The following is a 19,193-nucleotide window of genomic DNA, read 5'->3' on the forward strand; positions in this document are numbered from 1 at the left end:
TGTTTTTTTATGTTTGACAACAGCCATTCCCAGAAGCAGAGCACCTTTAGTAATACAATTTTCTATTTTACACATAGAGATGTGGTAATTTCCATAATCTACTGTGGCTTCATCTGTGAATCCTGTTTCTTGAAGGGCTAAAATCTTAATTTTTTGTCACTCTAACTCCTGTACTAAACTACTGTACTAGATCACGTAATTTTCCTGGTTGAATTAGAGTGTTGATATTAAATGTGCCTATATAAGTGATGGTCTTGGATGGAAGTCTGACAGAGCACTCAGACTTTGTGTGTCCGTGACTGCCCAGGCCCCCCCAGATTCCGAAGACCCAGCTGCAGCCTGTTGACGGGTGGATTGAGTACCACATGGAATAATATTGTTATTACTTTCATGAATTATGATAGCTTGTAACTGTTTGTCCAATGTTTTCACTAGGTTATTACAACCAGGGATTGTTAGTTCTTGGAGGAATTATTTCTGTTGGTTCACACCAACAATACGAATCTTTTTCAATATGTTTGACATTGTTAAACTTTATTTCCTTTGATTTAATACCTGTTCATACATATACACATGTTACACCTTCTCCGTACATTTCCCTTCAAAAGCTGCTAATCACATGAACAGTCCGAAATTCCAGAAGTACATTTTTTTTGTATTTCTGGAAGCCAATGTTCAGTTACACATTAAGCTTGAACCTCCTCCTATGTATTGTTAAGAAGGACCTCTAGCTCATGTAAATTACTGGTCATGCCCTCTACATTATGACATAGCAGAGTTGGATAATTATTAAGTTCTATATGAGGTATATTTTTTTCCTTATTAATTCTTTGATGTGAAAAGTCTTATTTTCTTCTAATGTCTTGATCTGCACACCCTGGGAATCCTGGACTACTACTCTGTATTCTTCTGCAGTGGATTGAGCCATAACAAATCTTGTATGTGTTGTTTAACAGCTGTCCTCTGCCTCACCGTGCTCTGCTTCTTCTTCTTCTTCTATCTTTTTCTGGTAGTGGTTCTTCTTCAGTTTCTTTACATGAAGATAATTTTTTGGACTGACACTCTGTCAGTTACTTGGGTCAAAGAAGAAGTATTTACTGATAATTCTTTTTGATTTGACTTTGCCGGATTGTGAGCATTCATTTTTGATAGCAGTCTGTTTTTCATGTTGCAAGCAGTTAACAGAGATTAATGACAGATTGAGTGTTATACCACAGCTGAATAATGTTCCTACAAAGATTTTCTTTCCTTTCATAACAAGATGCAGCCCATGCCTCGTATCCCACTCTCCTCCTTAACCCTTTGACTGCTGTTGACGAGTTTACTCGTCATGCTGCGTGCCGCTCCCTGGGTGCTAATGACGAGTATAGTCGGGGCCGCCGGTTTTCCCCTGAGCGCTGTTGACGAGTTTAGTCGCACCCGCTTGCCGGCCCCTGAGCGTTGATGACGACTATATGCGTGCCGCTACCTGAGTGCTGATGATGAGATAACTCTGACAGCGGACTTCCCGTCCCATGAATCAGTAGCCTTTCGCAGTTCTGGCCACTAGCTCGTCTGTTGTGAGCCTAGGCTTCGCACTACAGTTCACTGTTCATCGGAACTTACATCAGTGTTCTTCGCATCCTGTATTCTACAAGGAAAATGGCGAGATGTTGTGGTTGCACTGAGGAAGAAATCGTGGAGATTCTTACGAGGAGCGACAGTGAGGGTGAACTACTTGATTTTGACGAAAGTGATAGCTCTTCCACAGAGTCCGAAAGCTCTATTCATAAACCGTCCACGTCAGCAGGGGTGTCAAAGCAGTCTCACGTTTCAACAAGAGATGTTAGTTGTTCTGAATCTGAAGAATCAGAAAGTGATAATGAAACGCCTACGAAGAAAGCACATCTTAGTGATATATTTGACTGGAAAGAAAATGACTTTCAGCCAGTTAATCACGCATTTGACGATACGCTGTCGGGACATGTGTGTCAAATAGGGGATGAGTGAAGTATTCTGTCAGTTTTCATGTTATTCTTTACACAAGAACCGATGAAATATATAGCTGACGAAACAAATCGGTTTTATTTATTCACCAAGGAGAATACTCCCGAATCAGTGCATTCTCGAATCTCAAAGTGGAAAGATACTGGATATGAAGAAATGTATTGTTTCATAGCTGTTTGTCTTTTGATGCCTCCCATGAAAAAACTGAAAATTTGCAAATACTGGACTAGAGATGTTTTTCTAAATACGCCAATTTTTAGTGAACTCATGTCAAGAGACCGCTTTTTGTTACTTATGAGAATGTTACATTTCAGTGACAACTCTGCCAATACTGGAGGAGACAGATTATTCAAAATTAGGAACATTGTCAATAAAGTTCATACAGCTTTCCGTTGTGCATTTAATCCTTATCAGAAACTCTGCATTGATGAAAGTTTGTTGTTATTCAAAGAATGCTTATCTTTGAGACAATTCATTCCATCGAAACGGAGTAGATTCGGTATAAAAACATTTGTGTTATGTGATTGTAAGACTGGGTATGTCTTGGATTTCATTGTTTACACAGGGGCATAAACAGAAACTGAGTTCCACAATTTGGGGAAAAGTGGTGACAGTGGCTACACTTATGAAGCCCCATTTAGAACATGGACATACCCTCTACGTCGATAACTGGTACTCAAGCCCAGACGTGTTTGCCTGGCTTCACAGTCATGGGACGAACACATGTCGTACTATCCGTAAGAACAGACACAACATGCTGAAACTTCAGAAGAAACTGGAACGTGGAGATATTCAATTTATGTGTACTGATACAATGCTTGCTATAAAGTGGTGTGACTAAAGGGAAGTGTGGATGTTGACCACATGTAACACCACAGAAATGGTTGACACAGTAAAGATTGACAGGAACACTGGAGAAAAAATTAAGAAACCACAAAGCATTGTAGATTATAAATTGAATATGCGAGTAGTTCACCATTTTGATATGCTGCTTAGCTCTGTCGGATGTATATGGAAAACAATGAAGTGGTATAGAAAGTTCTTTTTTCATGTTCTAGATCTGTGTGTTTTAAAGGTTGGTTGGTTGGTTTTTGGGGAAGGAGACCAGACAGCGTGGTCATCGGTCTCATCGGATTAGGGAAGGATGGGGAAGGAAGTCGGCCGTGCCCTTTCAGAGGAACCATCCCGGCATTTGCCTGGAGTGATTTAGGGAAATCACGGAAAACCTAAATCAGGATGGCCGGACGCGGGATTGAACCGTCGTCCTCCCGAATGCGAGTCCAGTATCTAACCACTGCGCCACCTCGCTCGGTTGTGTTTTAAATGCTCATGTCCTACACAGATCACAAACAGGTCGTAAAATGACGATAGCAGAGTTTCATCTGTCACTGGTAAGGGAATTTACAGAAACGTATGCGTTAGAGCGCAGAAAAGCTGGCAGAGGAAGGTGTTCTGATGATAATCCTCTAAGATTTGTGGGAAGGCGTTTTCCAGACATTATAACAAGTGAGCAATCCAAGAAAAATGCGCTGACGCGTAGACGCATTGTTTGCTGGAAACAAAAAGTGCGTCGAGAAAGCAGGTACGAATGTAAAACTTGCAAGGTACCATTGTGTGTCGTACCCTGTTTTGAAAAATACCACACAAAACAGAATTACTAATTGCAGCATAGAACGAATACAATAATGCTATTAGAAAAAACTTCAAAAACGAAAAAAAAATTATAAAAAGGGAAAAACAAAATAAAAATGTTTCTAACTTCGCCAGTGCCGGTCCAAAGCCCGGATCGAAAAGAGGGATGGGAAACATATTCACAAAGTGTAAAAGTAACGCCTAAATTTACAGTTCATGACTTTGAATTTTCTCTATAAGTGAATTTAATGTGCTAGCAAAAAAAATGGAAATGCTGTGTGGCTAGGGCCTCCCGTCGGGTAGACCGTTCGCCTGGTGCAAGGCTTTCGAGTTGAAGCCACTTCGGCGACTTGCGTGTCGAATGTGCTAACAAAAAGACAGAGATTTCACAGCTTTCAAATGTTGGAAAATCTGTTGAATACTTATGTGCTACAATCACAAGTATTGTACAAATTTCGTCAAAGAAACAAAATTACACATAATCGGGTAATTACAAAGTGCAACAAATATTCGGGCAATTCAGCGATACAAACAGTAGGCCATGTGAAATTTCTTATCACACCAGAATATGAATTTTAACTATGTGAAGTAAAATTGTTCTTACCGTTGCTCACAGTAAATTCCGATGTTGTAGTGCGATATGAAAGATGATCTGTATGTCGCTTTCTCCTATAAACGACGTAATACTATGTTCTAGTGCGATATGAAAGATGATCTGTATGTCGCTTTCTCCTATAAACGACGTAATACTATGTTCTGAACAACAAAAATAATGTACAGTAATCTATAATCTATGGCTTATTTTATTCGTTCTTGAGTTAGTACGGTGAGGAACGCATAGATAAATGCAGACATTATAAATGGGTATCCAAGAAAGAACAATAAACTATTGATGTAAAGCTAACGAATCATGTCGCTTTTGGCATAATCTACAAATATAGTGCAAGAAAACTACAAGCAAGGTATCATTCTTGGTGACGGAAAATAGTTTTACCAGACAGTTTGATTCTGTAGTAATTCACCTGTAGGGGAACTACGTAGTGAGAGCATTTACGAGTATTCTGTATCAGCCGTGAGAGGACACAATATTTCGCGTGGAGTCGCAGTCATTGCAGAAATATTCAGCACAGGGCGGGTGGGGCAGCGAGGGGCGCTCCGCCCCAGACGGCAGCTCGAGGGTCAGGCACATTAGCACAGGTATACGGATGACAGTGCAGGCCACAGCGCCTCAGCGTGCCAAGCAGATCGTGCGCCTCCAGCAGTCAAAGGGTTAAAAACAGATTAACTGCCACTACCTCAGCACAATTGCGCTGGATGGTACAAACTTGTTTGTTTTATATAGCCTACTGTACCGGCTTGCATTGTCAGTTCTGCAGCGTAATATATGCAGAATCACTTTTGTATTAGTTGTTTGCAAAAGTTGCTTGGAAACTGCTGAAATTTGTATCTATGTCATCTGCTCCTACTTGTTTTAGAGGATTTACTGTACTCATCATTTCTGAACTGTTCGGGAATGCATTATTTACTTTTGGAGTTTTCGTAGTTCATTACAGAGAGTACTTCATAGTGTTTATTGAGCTCTAAATTTGCACTACTTTCACACTTTTTTCCAGTTTTCCACTTTCTGTGGACTGTTTTAGTACAGTTCATTTATTCAAAGACGTAGAGTTTTCTTGAGTGAATTTCATTGTACCGTATATTGCTAAGACATCAGCTCACATTTTTCCTTATATAAGTTAAGCTATATTAATTTTTATATCTATATCTGTACATACTATAAATTGAAGTCCCCCACCACATTTTTCTATCTGTATGTGAAGGCTAATCTCAGGAGGAACTACTGTAGCTATTTTGATAGTTTTCATGCATACACTGACAGATCCACAAGGAGGTTTGCATGTGTAACTTATTACCGCTATGTCAGACATGTCAGCTGTTCGTAAATGCTTAGTGCTACCCACGTGAAGCCGAGGCAGGTTGCTAGTTATAACTATTTTAAAAACACTATTTGTATATAATTCCCAGGAAATAAGCCAGAAGCAAGTACTTATATGATAACACTTAATTCTATTTTAAGCAGTCACCAAACTAGCAGCAACCAATCATTATTACTTTAGTGAATTATAGAACAGTCACATGACTATTGTGATGTATTGTTGTTAAGAGGAAATTCATTTTAGAAAGCACTTAGTTTTAAACAATTCCCTTTTAAATTATACCATGACATGGATAGGAAAAAAATACATTCATACAACTTACCAGCTTGGTAATCATACAGAGCTCGAGCTCTGAGTCCAACATCATCACTCAACAAAACTTCTTGCTCTGGTTCTATATCACTGTGGTGGACTGCAACGTGACAAAAAATTTGTGTGACCACCAATACAAAATTAAATACATAAACAAACAAAAGAAACTGTTAAACTGTTTGCTCTACTGAAGTTATATTTCACATTTGGTTAGTATTATAAATATTGCACACATTCTCCCTTCCATTTATCGTTGTAAGGGAACTTGATGTAAAATTCGTTCTGATTAAATGACACTATGAAGAGATTACAGAGCAATCAATAGTAACTGTATGTAAAGTGTATCACTATTTATGTAGGTTACCATCATGTTAAAAACATAAAGGGCTTTAAATTAACATAACATTCTTGTGAAGATCTCTCAACATCTTTACTTTTTTCCTTCTTCTTCTTCTATCCCTCCCTAAATCCTTCCAGCTTGATCTGTTTCAGTTCTAAATGGGATTCCAAGTTAACAGCCCTCAACTTACTCTTATCTAATATACAGTATAGATGATCTGATTTTGTCCATTATAAATTGTTCTGCGAAAGCCTGCGACTGTGAACAGTGGGTTTGTTTACAAATAACTTTTCTGCTACCAGTCACAATTTTCTTTTATTCATCTTGCACACGAAGTGTTTTGGGAAATGATTCCGATTTTCAAGTATGTTTTCTCTTTGTACTATGTCATTTTCATGTACAAAGCAAAAACATTACATAAAAATGGCATAGTACTAAGAGAAAACACACTTGAAAATGGGAATCATTTCCCAAAATGCGTCATGTACAATATGAATAAAAGAAAATTGTGACTCTTAGCAGAAAAGTTATTTACAAACAAACCCACAATATGATCAAACAGTCAAACTCCAGATAGGAATAACAACATTGTAGAAAAAGATAGATTGCTACTTGCTGTAAAGGAGATATGTTGAGTTGCAAATAGGCAAAATTAAAAGACATTTATGTAACGCTTTCGGCCAAAGCCTTCATCAGCAAAATGGAAGCGCACACCATTTATACACACAAACAAGCTCACCTCATGCACACATGACCGCCAACACCAGCATCTTGGGTCAGAATGCAACTACCACATGGGATGCAAGCAGCAATGTGGAGTGGGTGCGGAAGGGGAAGGGATAGTACTGTATGGGTGGGGTGAGAGATGAACACTGTCTGACGGAGTGTGCAGTGACTAGAACACCAAAAGGCATGGCATCAGGATGCTGTGGGGCAGGGAGATGGTGAAAAAGGAAGAGGGGCAGGGAAGGATGGGCAGATGCGTTGGCAGAGTGACAAACAAAGAGGGTGGGAGATGAGAATGGGGATGAGACAATACGACAGAAAGGGTGGAAACTGTTGGATGGAGGGTGTGGGGACAGTATGTTACCATAGGTTGAGGCCGGGGTAATTACAGGGGTGGAGAATGTGTTGTAAGGATAACTCCCATCACTGCAATTCAGAAAAGCTGATTGTAGGAGAGGATCCAGATGGCTTGAGTAGTGAAGCAGCCATTGAAATCAACCTATGGTAACATACTGTCCCCTCACCCTCCACCCAACAGTTTTCACTCCCTCTGTCTTGCCATCTCTTCCCCATTCTCATCTCCCACCCTCTTTGTTTGCCTAAATGGCTTGTACCACTTCAAGTTCTATCTCGAAGAATAATTCCATCCCCACACTTCATTATGGAGAGTGGTCTGTTTTTTGTAGCAATGAACTTAATTTAATATCATCTGATAAGAATGTAATACATTGCTGGCATGTAATAAATGATGCACACTGCTAACTGAGTAATTAACAAAGATTTAGGAAAAAAAAAATAATAAAATAAAATAAAATAAAAGCTTTAGATGCACTTCTACTTTGTTCACATTCCAAACAAAATGTGAGAGGAAAAATAATGTCCAAAATAAAAGAAATATAATAACCAGATAGTCACTGAACAACATTTATTCATCATAAATGTGGAATCGAACTTCAAGTGAAACTGTGCACCTAACATGACACCTAATGGGATTTCATATATTCTCCTTATGGCTTTTTCTGTTATTTATACTCTTCCTGCATTCTGAATTGTACTGGAAGGAATATATAGAACGGCTATTCAAGGGAAATGAACTTTAAGACAATATTACAGAAAGGGAAAAGGAAGTAACTGAAAATGAGATAGGAGATATGATGAAATGATATGAAATGAAATGATTGTATGGCATTGTTGGACGGGATCTCCCAGTTGGGTTCGGCTGCCAAGTGCAAGTCTTATTTCAGTCAGTGCCACATTGGGAGACTTTCGGCCAATGATAAGGATGAAATGATGATGACAACACAACACCCAGTCCCCGAGTGGAGAAAATCTCCAACCCGGCTGGGAATCAAAACCGGACCCAGTGCATGGGAGGCAAGCACGTTACCACCCAGCTAAGCAGGCGGACGGGAGATATGATAGTATGAGAAGATTTGCCTGCACTCTGAAAGACAAGATAGATGACATTACTTTGAAATTATTGACACCACTGGAAGAGCCAGCATTGACAAGACTATTCCACTTGGTGCCCAAGTTACGTGAGAGAGGCGAAATATTCTCAAACCTAAAGAATAATGTAATAATTATAATTCCAAAACTGGCATCTGCTGACAGGTGCGAGCATTACCAAAGCATCAACATAGTAAGTCATGGCTGCCAAATATTGGTAGAAATTATTTAAAGAAGACTGGAAAAACAAGAAGCTGACATCAGGAAAGATCAGTTTGAATTTTGGAGACATGAACGAACAAATGAGGCAATACTGATCCCATAACTTATTTTAGAAGGTAAGTTAAGGAATGGCAAACCTAGATGTGTAACATTTGTAGATTTAGAGAAAGCTTTTGACAATGCTGACTGAACTAAATGCATTGAAATTCTGAAGGCTGTGGAGATAAAAGACAGGGAGTGAAAGGTTATGTACAATTTGTACAGAAACCAGTCTACAGTTGCAGAGAACATGAAAGAGAACCTGTGGTAGAGAAGAGAGTGAGACAGGGTTTTTTTCAGCCTGTACATTGAGCAAGTTATGAAGGAAACCAGAAAGGGAATTAAGGTTCAGGGAGAAGAAATAAGCCTCCTCAGGGGACAGTGCCTTAACATAGCACTGTCTGTGCGGGTGAAGAGGTTTGCGTGCTCTGGATCAGGAGGGCTATGCCAGCAGTAGCATAGCTACCAGCAGGGTCACCCATACCAGACAGGCCGAAGGGGAGGTGCCAGACTAAGTGTGTCCCACAATGACCTATTGAAAACCTGTCTCCTATCCTTTCCCAATCCCTGGCATATCCTTTTTTCTTTACTTTCGATTTCCCCGACTTAACTGATGCTTCCCCCACTTAGCTGATGCTGAAATGCCAAGCCCATATGCCAAACATCCGGTAAATCGTCAGTGTCTGGGCGATAAGGTGGCAGACCCACCAAGGCAATCGGAAGCGGTGGGCTAATCACCCGACCTTTTTAAATAAACTGATTACTGAAATGGAGACAAGAATACAAAACAGGATGCATAAAATGGTGATGACCTTTGGCATGAAAAGGAAAACGAAAATTGGCTTTTGGAATACACGAACCTTGAGGGAGAGAAGCAAGCTGAAACAAGTGACCAGGGAAATGGGATTGAGTGAAGTGAGGTGGCCAGACATCCGGAGACCAAACTCCAGCTTTTCAATAGCAATGTGAAGGCTGTTCTGTTGTATGGTTGTGAAACTTGGAAGGTGACTAACGACATAAAAAACCAGCTCCAAGTATTTATCAGCCGCTCTCTCCGGCGTATTTTAAATGTGAGATGGCCAGATATAATGACAAATAAAGATCTTTGGAGGGAGGCAAATCAGCAACCAATCAATATACAAATCAAGGAAAGAAAATGGAACTGGATTGTGCATACACTGAGGAAACCAGATGGAGCTGCTGAAAGGATGGCTTGGACTGGAATCCTCAAGGAGTTATAACACGTGGTCGTCCCAAACAGACCTGGAAAAGGACGATCGAGAGAGAAGCTGCAGAGGATGGGAAAACCTGGAGTGAAGTGAAGAGACTCGCTAGACGTCGTGTCAGGCGGAGGATTTTCACCACAGCCCTATGTTCCAGAGGGAAAGACAGGAACTAAGTCAAGTAAGTCAAAAACAAATAAGAACTTTGAGATCTGCAGATGATTTTGTAATTCTGTCAGAGACATCACTGGATTTGGAAGAGAAGTAGTGTCTTCAAAAGAGGTTATAAGATGAACATTAATAAAAGTAAAACAAGGGTAACAGGATGTAGACAAAATTAAATAAGCTGATTTTGATGGAATTAGTAGAAATGAGACACTAGAAGTAGGGTTAGGTTAGTGTTGTTTAATGTCCCGTCGACAACGAGGTCATTAGAGACGGAGCGCAAGCTCGGGTTAGGGAAGGATGGGGAAGGAAATCGGCCGTGCCCTTGCAAAGGAACCATTCCGGCATTTGCCTGAAACGATTTAGGGAAATCACGGAAAACCTAAATCAGGATGGCTGGAGACGGGATTGAACCGTCGTCCTCCCGAATGCGAGTCCAGTGTGCTAACCACTGCGCCACCTCGCTCGGTACTGGAAGTAGCTGATGAGTATAGTTATTTGGAAAGTAAAATAAGTGATGATGGCCAAAGAACAAAGGATATGGTTGGTTGTTTTGGGGAAGGAGACCAGACAGTGTGGTCATCGGTCTCATCGGATTAGGGAGGGATGGGGAAGGAAGTCGGCCGTGCCCTTTCAGAGGAACCATCCCGGCATTTGCCTGGAGTGATTTAGGGAAATCACGGAAAACCTAAATCAGGATGGCCGGACGCGGGATTGAACCGTCGTCCTCCCGAAGGCGAGTCCAATGTCTAACCACTGCGCCACCTCGCTCGGTAACAAAGGATATAAAATGCAGACTGGTAACAGCAAAAAAATCATTTCTGAAAAAGAATATTTAGTTAACATTAAATATAAATTTAAATGTTAGGAACTCCTTTCTGGAGGTACATTTCTGAAATGTAGTCTTATTTGGAAGTTCAAACAAGAAGGAACTAAAAGCTTTTGAAATGTAGTGCTAATGTAGTGCTACAGAAGAATGCTTAAGATTGGATGAACAGACCGAATAACAAATGAGCAGGTACTGAACAGAGTTGGGGATAAAAGAATTTTATGACACAACATAGTTAAAAAAAGGCACCAGCTGACAGGACATATACTGAGGCACTGAGGAATTGTCAGTTTGGTAACGGAAGGAAGAGTGAATGAGTGAGTGAGTGAGAGTGTGTGTGTGTGTGTGTGTGTGTGTGTGAGAGAGAGAGAGAGAGAGAGAGAGAGAGAGAGAGAGAGAGAGAGAGAGAGGGGGGGGGGGATACAAATTGAGAAGTAGATCAAGACCTGAATGCTTGAATACAGTATGCAGGTTCAAATGAATACAGGGTGTACTGCAACAGGCTTACCTGAAATATGTTATTGTATTGTACATCTACTACTACTACTACTACTACTACTACTACTACGACTAATTGTTTAGAGTTCTGTAAAACATTAATGAAGTATGTGTTTTCCTCCTGCATCCACCTCTCCCCTCCTGTTAACTTTACTTACCTTGAATTATAATGAATTCGTGTTTACAGATGCTATGCAATGTATTATGTAAAATCAATATTTTTCTTTATTGTGTAATGTTATTTTCATGTATGTATGTATGTAATTTCTTAATAATTTTAGGAGCTTTGGCCTGTTAGGAAGCGTAATATCTGTGAATAATGTTAGGGAGAGACAGGTGAGGTGCAATGGTTAGACATGGAGAGCGGCAGCTGTTACTGGAGTAGAATATCATGATTAAAAAACAGTCTGTTGTCATTAACAGCAATAAACTGTGTATTGTTTGGTTGGGTATGCTCAGAACTGTAATGGAATCTATGTGATGGCTGGGTTTCTGAACAGTTTAACTTTGGTGATGTGCGAATAAATGGGCAGACTGCATGTCTGAGTTGATATTTGACCTGCTGTCCATTGCTGTTTCTGATGATTTATGTTCTTAATATTACATTAATCCGACTAGCATCATTTCATTCCATCTACAGAAACAGGTAAAGTCTATTATGGTGTATTTTGACAGACTAGCGATGAATGAGACAACAGAGTGTTGGCACCAGAGTGAGAGAGGGGTATGAAGCTGCAGCATGCACATCTCTGCTATCACACTGTCAACTGTCAACCAACATCTCATTGCTATTACAGACAAATGCTAGAAACGTAGGTTTGCCTTTCCTTAATCTTTCTTCTAAGATAAGTCGTAAGGTCAGTATTGCCTCGAGTGTTCCAGTATTTCTACGGAATCCAAACTGATCTTCCCCGATGTCGGCTTCTACCAGTTTTTCCATTCGTCTGTAAAGAATTCGTGTTAGTATTTTGCAGCTGTGACTTATTAAACTGGTAGTTCAGTAATTTTCACATCTGTCAACACCTGCTTTCTTTGGGATTGGAATTATTATATTCTTCTTGAAGTCTGAGGGTACTTCGCCTGTCTCATACATCCTCTTCACGAGATGGTAGAGTTTTGTCAGGACTGGCTCTCCCAAGGCCATCAGTAGTTCTAATGGAATGTTGTCTACTCCTGGGGCCTTGTTTCGGCTCAGGTCTTTCAGTGCTCTGTCAAACTCTTCACGCAGTATCGTATCTCCCATTTCATCTTCATCTACATTCTCTTCCATTTCTATATATTGTCCTCAAGTACATCGCCCTTGAATAGACCCTCTATATACTCCTTCCATCTTTCTGCTTTCCCTTCTTTGGTTGTAACTGGGTTTCCATCTGAGCTCTTGATATTCATACAAATGGTTCCCTTTTCTCCAAAGGTTGTTTTTTTTTTTTTTTTTTTTTTTTTTTTTTTAGGCAGTGATATATGCCTCTACATCCTCACATTTGTCCTCTAGCCATCCCTGCTTAGTCATTTTGCACTTCTTGTCGATCTCATTTTTGAGATGTTTCTATTCCTTTTTGCCTGCTTTATTTAATGCATTTTTATATTTTCTCCTTTCACCATTAAATTCAATATTTCTTCTGTTACCCAAGGATTTCTACTAGCCCTCGTCTTTTTACCTACTTGATCCTCTGCTGCCTTCACTACTTCATCCCTCAGAGCTACCCATTCTTCTTCTACTGTACTTCTTTCCTCCACTGCTGTCAATTGTTCCCTTATCCTCTCCCTGAAACTCTACAACCTCTGGCTTAGTCAGTTTATCCAGGTCCCATCTCGTTAAATTCCCACCTTTTTGCAGTTTCTTCAATTTTAATCTGCAGTTCATAACCAATAGATTGTGGTCAGAGTCCACATCTGCCCCTGGAAATGTCTTACAATTTAAAACCTGGTTCCTAAATCTCTGTCTTACCATTATATAATCTATCTGATACCTTTTAGTATCTCCGGGATTCTTCCACGTGTACAACCTTCTTTTATGATTCTTGAACCAAGTGTTAGCTATGATCAAGTTATGCTCTGTGCAAAATTCTACCACACGGCTTCGTTTTTCATTTCTTAGCCCCAATTCATATTCACCTACTATGTTTCCTTCTCTCCCTTTTCCTACACTTGAATCCCAGTCACCCATGACTATTAAATTTTCGTCTCCCTTCACTATCTGAATAATTTCTTTTACCTCATCATACATTTCATCAATATCTTCATCATCTGCAGAGCTAGTTGGCATATAAACTTGTACTACTGCAGTAGGCGTGGGCTTCGTGTCTATCTTGGCCACAATAATGCGTTCACTATGCTGTTCGTAGCAGCTTACCCGCACGGCTATTTTTTTTATTCATTATTAAACCGACTCCTGCATTACCTCTATTTGATTTTGCATTTATAACCCTGTATTCTCGTGACCAAAAGTCTTGTTCCTCCTGCCACCGAACTTCACTAATTACCACTATATCTAACTTTAACCTATCCATTTCCCTTTTTAAATTTTCTAACCTACCTGCCCGATTATGTGATCTGACATTCCACGCTCCGATCCGTAGAATGCCAGTTTTCTTTCTCCTGATAACAACGTCCTCTTGAGTAGTCCCCGCCCGGAGATCCGAATGGGGGACTATGTTACCTCCGGAATATTTTACCCAAGAGGATGCCTTCATCATTTAACCATACAGTAAAGCTGCATGCCCTCGGGAAAAATTACGGCTGTAGCTTCCCCTTGCTTTCAGCCATTGGCAGTACCAGAACAGCAAGGCTGTTTTGGTTATTGTTACAAGGCCAGATCAGTCAATCATCCAGGCTGCTGCCCCTCTTCAGGAACCAAACGTTTGTCTTGCCTCTCAACAGATACCCCTCCGTTGTGGTTGCACCTACGGTACGGCCATCTGTATCGCTGAGGCACGCAAGCCTCCCCACCAATGGCAAGGTCCATGGTTCATTGTATATACTTTCGATATACAATTAAATTTTCCCCAAAAATCTCACTACTATCAATTTCAGGTTTGAAGCAGCTTTCTGTACGTAGTATTATGTGAGCTTCACTGCTTTTCATGATCACTTCTAACTCTCGCACTTTGTTGCAAATGCTTCAACAGTTTACTATTAGGCTTTTAATACTCACACCTGTGGGAGGCATTTCATTTGATCTTACAATGATACTTCTTGGACCCAAAGTTTTCCTTCAGGATATCCCAGCAACTGGAAGATAAAGCAACATGACTCTAGCTCAAAATGGCCCTTCTCAGAGTCCCGTTTTAGACCTCGACCATACATTAAGAGTTTTCCAACTCAGTATAGAAGGGGTAAGCCTATCAAAAAGTGAATATTTAGCAAAATTATTGTCCAACCACAAGGTGGATGTTGTCCTGCTGCAAGAGATTCACTGCAAAAATAAAGAACAGCTTCATGCAAGATTCCAGGGTATAGCTTGCTTAATGCACCATTTCACAGAAGTTATGGTACTGCAACATAAGCAAAAACAACATAGATAAAACTGAAACAATAAGCACAAACATGAACAATAATATGTTCGCCTCCGAAATGAAGATTGCAGACATTGAAATTACAAACATCTATAAGCCTGCATCATAGCCTTGGATCTTGAATGAGAACATCCAACACCCAGCTGTAATCCACGGAGATTTTAACAGCAAGAGCACCAACTGAGGATGCAATTATACCGAGAAAGAGGACCAAGATGTGTCAGAGGGGGCCAATGCTGAAGACCTTTTTCTGTTGTATGATGCCAAAGAAAAGGGCTCCTTCCACTCTGCTAGATGGAACAAGGACTATAACCCGGATCTACGTTTTGTCTCAAAGGACTCATCCGGAAGACCTCTGAAGTGCAGCAGGAAGATTCTAGACAACTTCCCACGAAGTCAGCACAGACCAGTACTTGTCAAAGGGCTCCTTCCACTCTGCTAGATGGAACAAGGACTATAACCCGGATCTATGTTTTGTCAGATCAGTCCCATTGCCACGCTGGAACTTTACCAAAGCCAACTGGTCAAAATTCACTAGCGAACTAGAACATAATATACAGTGGATCCCGGCTACAATAGAAAATTATAAGCACTTTATAGTATTTGTACGTGCCATCGCAAAGAAACCAAGAGGATCCAGGATGGCCTGGCTGGAATCTAAAATGTAACGAACTATACGACGAATGTAAACTCCGCGGTGACCCTGAAATCGCATATGAAATACTTAATTCCCTAGACTCAGCTACAAGAGAAAAATGGATCAACATCACAGAAAATACAAATTTTCAGCACTCCAGCTGAAAAGCATGGTCTCTTTTATGGAAACTTTGTAGCAGTACTCCTAAATCCAGTGCTAAGTGCTCGAAGATACAACCAGATGCAATAGCAAACAGATTAGTTAGTCTGACAAAAAAACCTGCCGACAATGACAAGAAAGAGGCAAAAAGAATTCGTTCAGAATTAAAATTAAGTTGTTCCAGGCTGAAGCAGTTTCTCAGTCTTCATGTGATATCACAGCTGTTGAGGTTTCATCCATGCTAAGGGAAGTAAAAGCAGGAAAAGCAGCTGGACTAGATGGTATTTATCCAGAATTCCTATTACACTGTGGTCCTCAAACAACTGAAAGTCTTGCTAAATTTTACATCATCATCTTACGCAAAGGACAGCTTCCACCAATACTCAAAAGAGCTAAAATTGTTGTAATACTGAAACCTCAGAAAAGTGGAGATAATTCAGAAGATTATAGGGCTATTGCCCTCCTGAGTGTCTGCTATAAGCTGCTGGAAAGAATAATTTATAATAGAATCTCAGCTACACTGACCAGGTGCTGGCCCTAACAAGTCACATAGGAAGAGGGTTTCAGGATCGCAAGAAGACTGCAGCTGTGTTTGTGGACCTGACATCACCATACAACACAGTTTGGCAAAAAGCGATAATCATCAAATTCATTAAAATAATCCCCTGCAAAAAAAACTTGCCACCCTTCTGAACAACATGTTGGCCAGCAGAGCAATTGAAGTGCACCTAAATGGCAAAGTAAGGAGACCTTACAAACTGAATGATGGACTACCACAAGGATTGGTCCTTGTCCCATTACTGTTCAACATATACACTGCAGATTTACCAGCTACTACTGCTAGAAAGTTTATATACGCTGACGACCTTGAATTGACAGCCCAGTCCAATGACTTTGCAGCAGCAGAAACCACGCTCACAGAAGATTTTCAGAGATTCGACAAGTTCTTCAAAACCTGGAGACTGAAACCAAACATAACGAAAACAGAGGCCAGCAGCTTCCATCTAAGCAACAGACAAGCCAACTATATTCCTGAAATTCAATATCGTGGCCACCTGCTGAAGTTCAATCCTCACCCTCAATATCTAGGAGTCATCTTGGATCGATCCTTGACCTACAGTGCACATCTAAGCAAAACATCTGCTAAAATCAAAAGCCGTAACAATATCCTACACAAACTCATGGGAACAGGCTGGGGTCCCTCTGCATCTACTCTCAGAAGTACATCACTTGGCCTAGTATACCCAGTAGCTGAATACTGCAGTCCAGTATGGCTTAACAGTGCCCATACAAAGAAGGTCGTGTGACTAGGGCCTCCTGTCAGGTAGACCATTCACCAGTTTCAAGTCTTTCGATTTGAAGCCACTTCGGCAACTTGCGCATCGATGGGGATGAAATGATGATGATTAGGACAACACAACACCCAGGAATCGAACCCAGGCCCTTAGGATTGAGATTCTGTCGCGCTGACCACTCAGCTACTGGGGGCGGACACAAAGAAGGTAGATGTCCAGCTGAATGACACAATGAGAATTATATCAGGCACCATCCAATCTACTCCTCAGAAGTGGCTACCGGTACTTTCTAACATTCCACCTCCTCATCTCCGAAGAGCATTAGCACTGAATAAAGAATGGCATTAGTGCTGTGACAACCCTCTCCTACCAATACATGGAGACTTGGAGACTGTCTACTTGAGGATCTCAGGCTGAAATCTCAGAACTCTTCTTGGATTCTAGGAAAGAAGTTTGCCCAAGATCAGTTTACAGTAAGTGAAGCTTGGCACAGCGACTGGCTGTCTTCAAACCCAGTCAAATCTGGACTGATCTCGGACCCAACCAAGCAACCCCCTGGTTTCAACCAACCCAGGAAAATCTGGACATCACGTAACCGGATAAGAGCCCAACATGGCAGATGTCAGTTTTGGAAGCACAAGTGGAAGAGTGCTGATAGCCCTTTCTGCGACTGTGCAGACATGCCTCAGACCATCAGCCACATCGTTATGGACTGCCCACTTCGAAGGTTCAGTGGTTCAATGGAGGAGATCCATTAGGCCAGTGAGGAAGCTGTGGAGTGGTTAAGGACACTGGACATCCGTCTGTAATAATACTGATGTTACTCACAGATCGAGGTCTAAACCTGTATATGTTTGTAAATATGAAAATAATTGTACATTGTATTTTGTAACAACACACTGTATCTTCAAGTCATACAACACACACACACACACACACACACACACACACACACACACACACACACTCTCTCTCTTCTTGGTTTCCTACATCTATTGTTATCTGGATTGGATGGAGAGTTGCTTAATCTAAAAAACCCTTGTGTGCATCCCACACACAGTCAGCTACCTGAGTAGTAGCCTCTGATGTGTAATGCACACCTGACCTATTCAGGGAGACACTACTGTTCTCAATCATATGGCCCAAGTTCAGGAAGTTACAGCCTAGTTTGCCATAGAACTTTTGAAGGGTCACGATCAGTTCTGGGGACAATGCTGCAAGTTGTAAGCTTCATTGAAACTCCACATGCAAGGCTGGTCTTCTGAACCTTCTCTGCCAGTGGCTGGAATGACCCAAGAATGACCTCGGAGCCCATACGACGGGCATCATTTGTTCCAATGTGTACCACAATCGCAGCTGGTTGCACCCTGTTCCCTCACTGGCTGCCAGAATAGTCTCTTCAACATGCCAAATGAGGCCACGAGGCATACACATTGAGTGCACCTGATGTCCTTTCCTGTTCTTTGCTGCCATTTCCCAAAGGGGTACCATCATTTGCCGTATGTCTGAACTACCGACAATTACAAGACTCCTACCCTTTTGTGTTAGCCTCCTGCTGAACCAGACAACAGCTTTCCCCCATTAGCTTAGTTTCAATGAAAGAGAGTACCTCAAATTTGTTGGTTATGGGGATCAGTACAACACCCTGAGTCCTCCTTGGTCCCCGTCCACTCTGTACACGACACCTAGATGTACCATTGACATGCCATGCACAGCCAGGTCGACGAGTAATGACAGATCCTGTACTTTCAGCACAAGAGACACGATCCACAGGAGAGGATAGCACTTGAGGTACCACTGGCATAGGTATCACAGGTGTATGACTCAGGAGCAGCTGCCAATCGTTTGACAGTAGTCAGGGCAATTTCCAGCTGCTTACGAATGTGAACAGCATTCACAGAGGAGCTGCGTTTTGGCTGGTGCAATGTGTTACAAGGCAGTGAACAAATAACTTTAAATTAAGCCTGCTGGTTGTCTTTTAATCTGTTGAGCTAAAAATTTGTTAATTCCCTATAATAACTGGAGCAGTTACCAAAACAAGATTTCTATTAAGGTAACACAAAAACCTACAGTAAGAATTACTAGTTTTCTAAAATGTTTTGATGTTAATTATAGTTGTTAGTGAACTTGAAAGCAGAGTTAATTTACAATAAATGGGATAATATGAAGAGCTATTGCTCTTTAAAAGAAGACTAGATTAACACAATATGTTAGTTAGAAAATCTGCAA

At 40.9% G+C, this 19,193-nt stretch overlaps 1 protein-coding gene across 1 annotated transcript in view; it reads right to left on the reverse strand.

Moving 5' to 3' along the window:
- Nucleotides 1–19,193, reverse strand: part of LOC126229562 (drebrin-like protein) — a 219,728-nt gene that overhangs the window by 21,811 nt on the left and 178,724 nt on the right. The window contains exon 10 of the mRNA XM_049942330.1: nt 5,878–5,967. Within this exon, the coding sequence (XP_049798287.1) occupies nt 5,878–5,967 (90 nt within the window). The remainder of the gene's footprint in view (nt 1–5,877; nt 5,968–19,193) is intronic.

The sequence above is a fragment of the Schistocerca nitens genome, unplaced genomic scaffold (assembly GCF_023898315.1).
Source record: "Schistocerca nitens isolate TAMUIC-IGC-003100 unplaced genomic scaffold, iqSchNite1.1 HiC_scaffold_375, whole genome shotgun sequence".
NCBI classification, from domain to species: Eukaryota; Metazoa; Arthropoda; class Insecta; order Orthoptera; family Acrididae; genus Schistocerca; species Schistocerca nitens.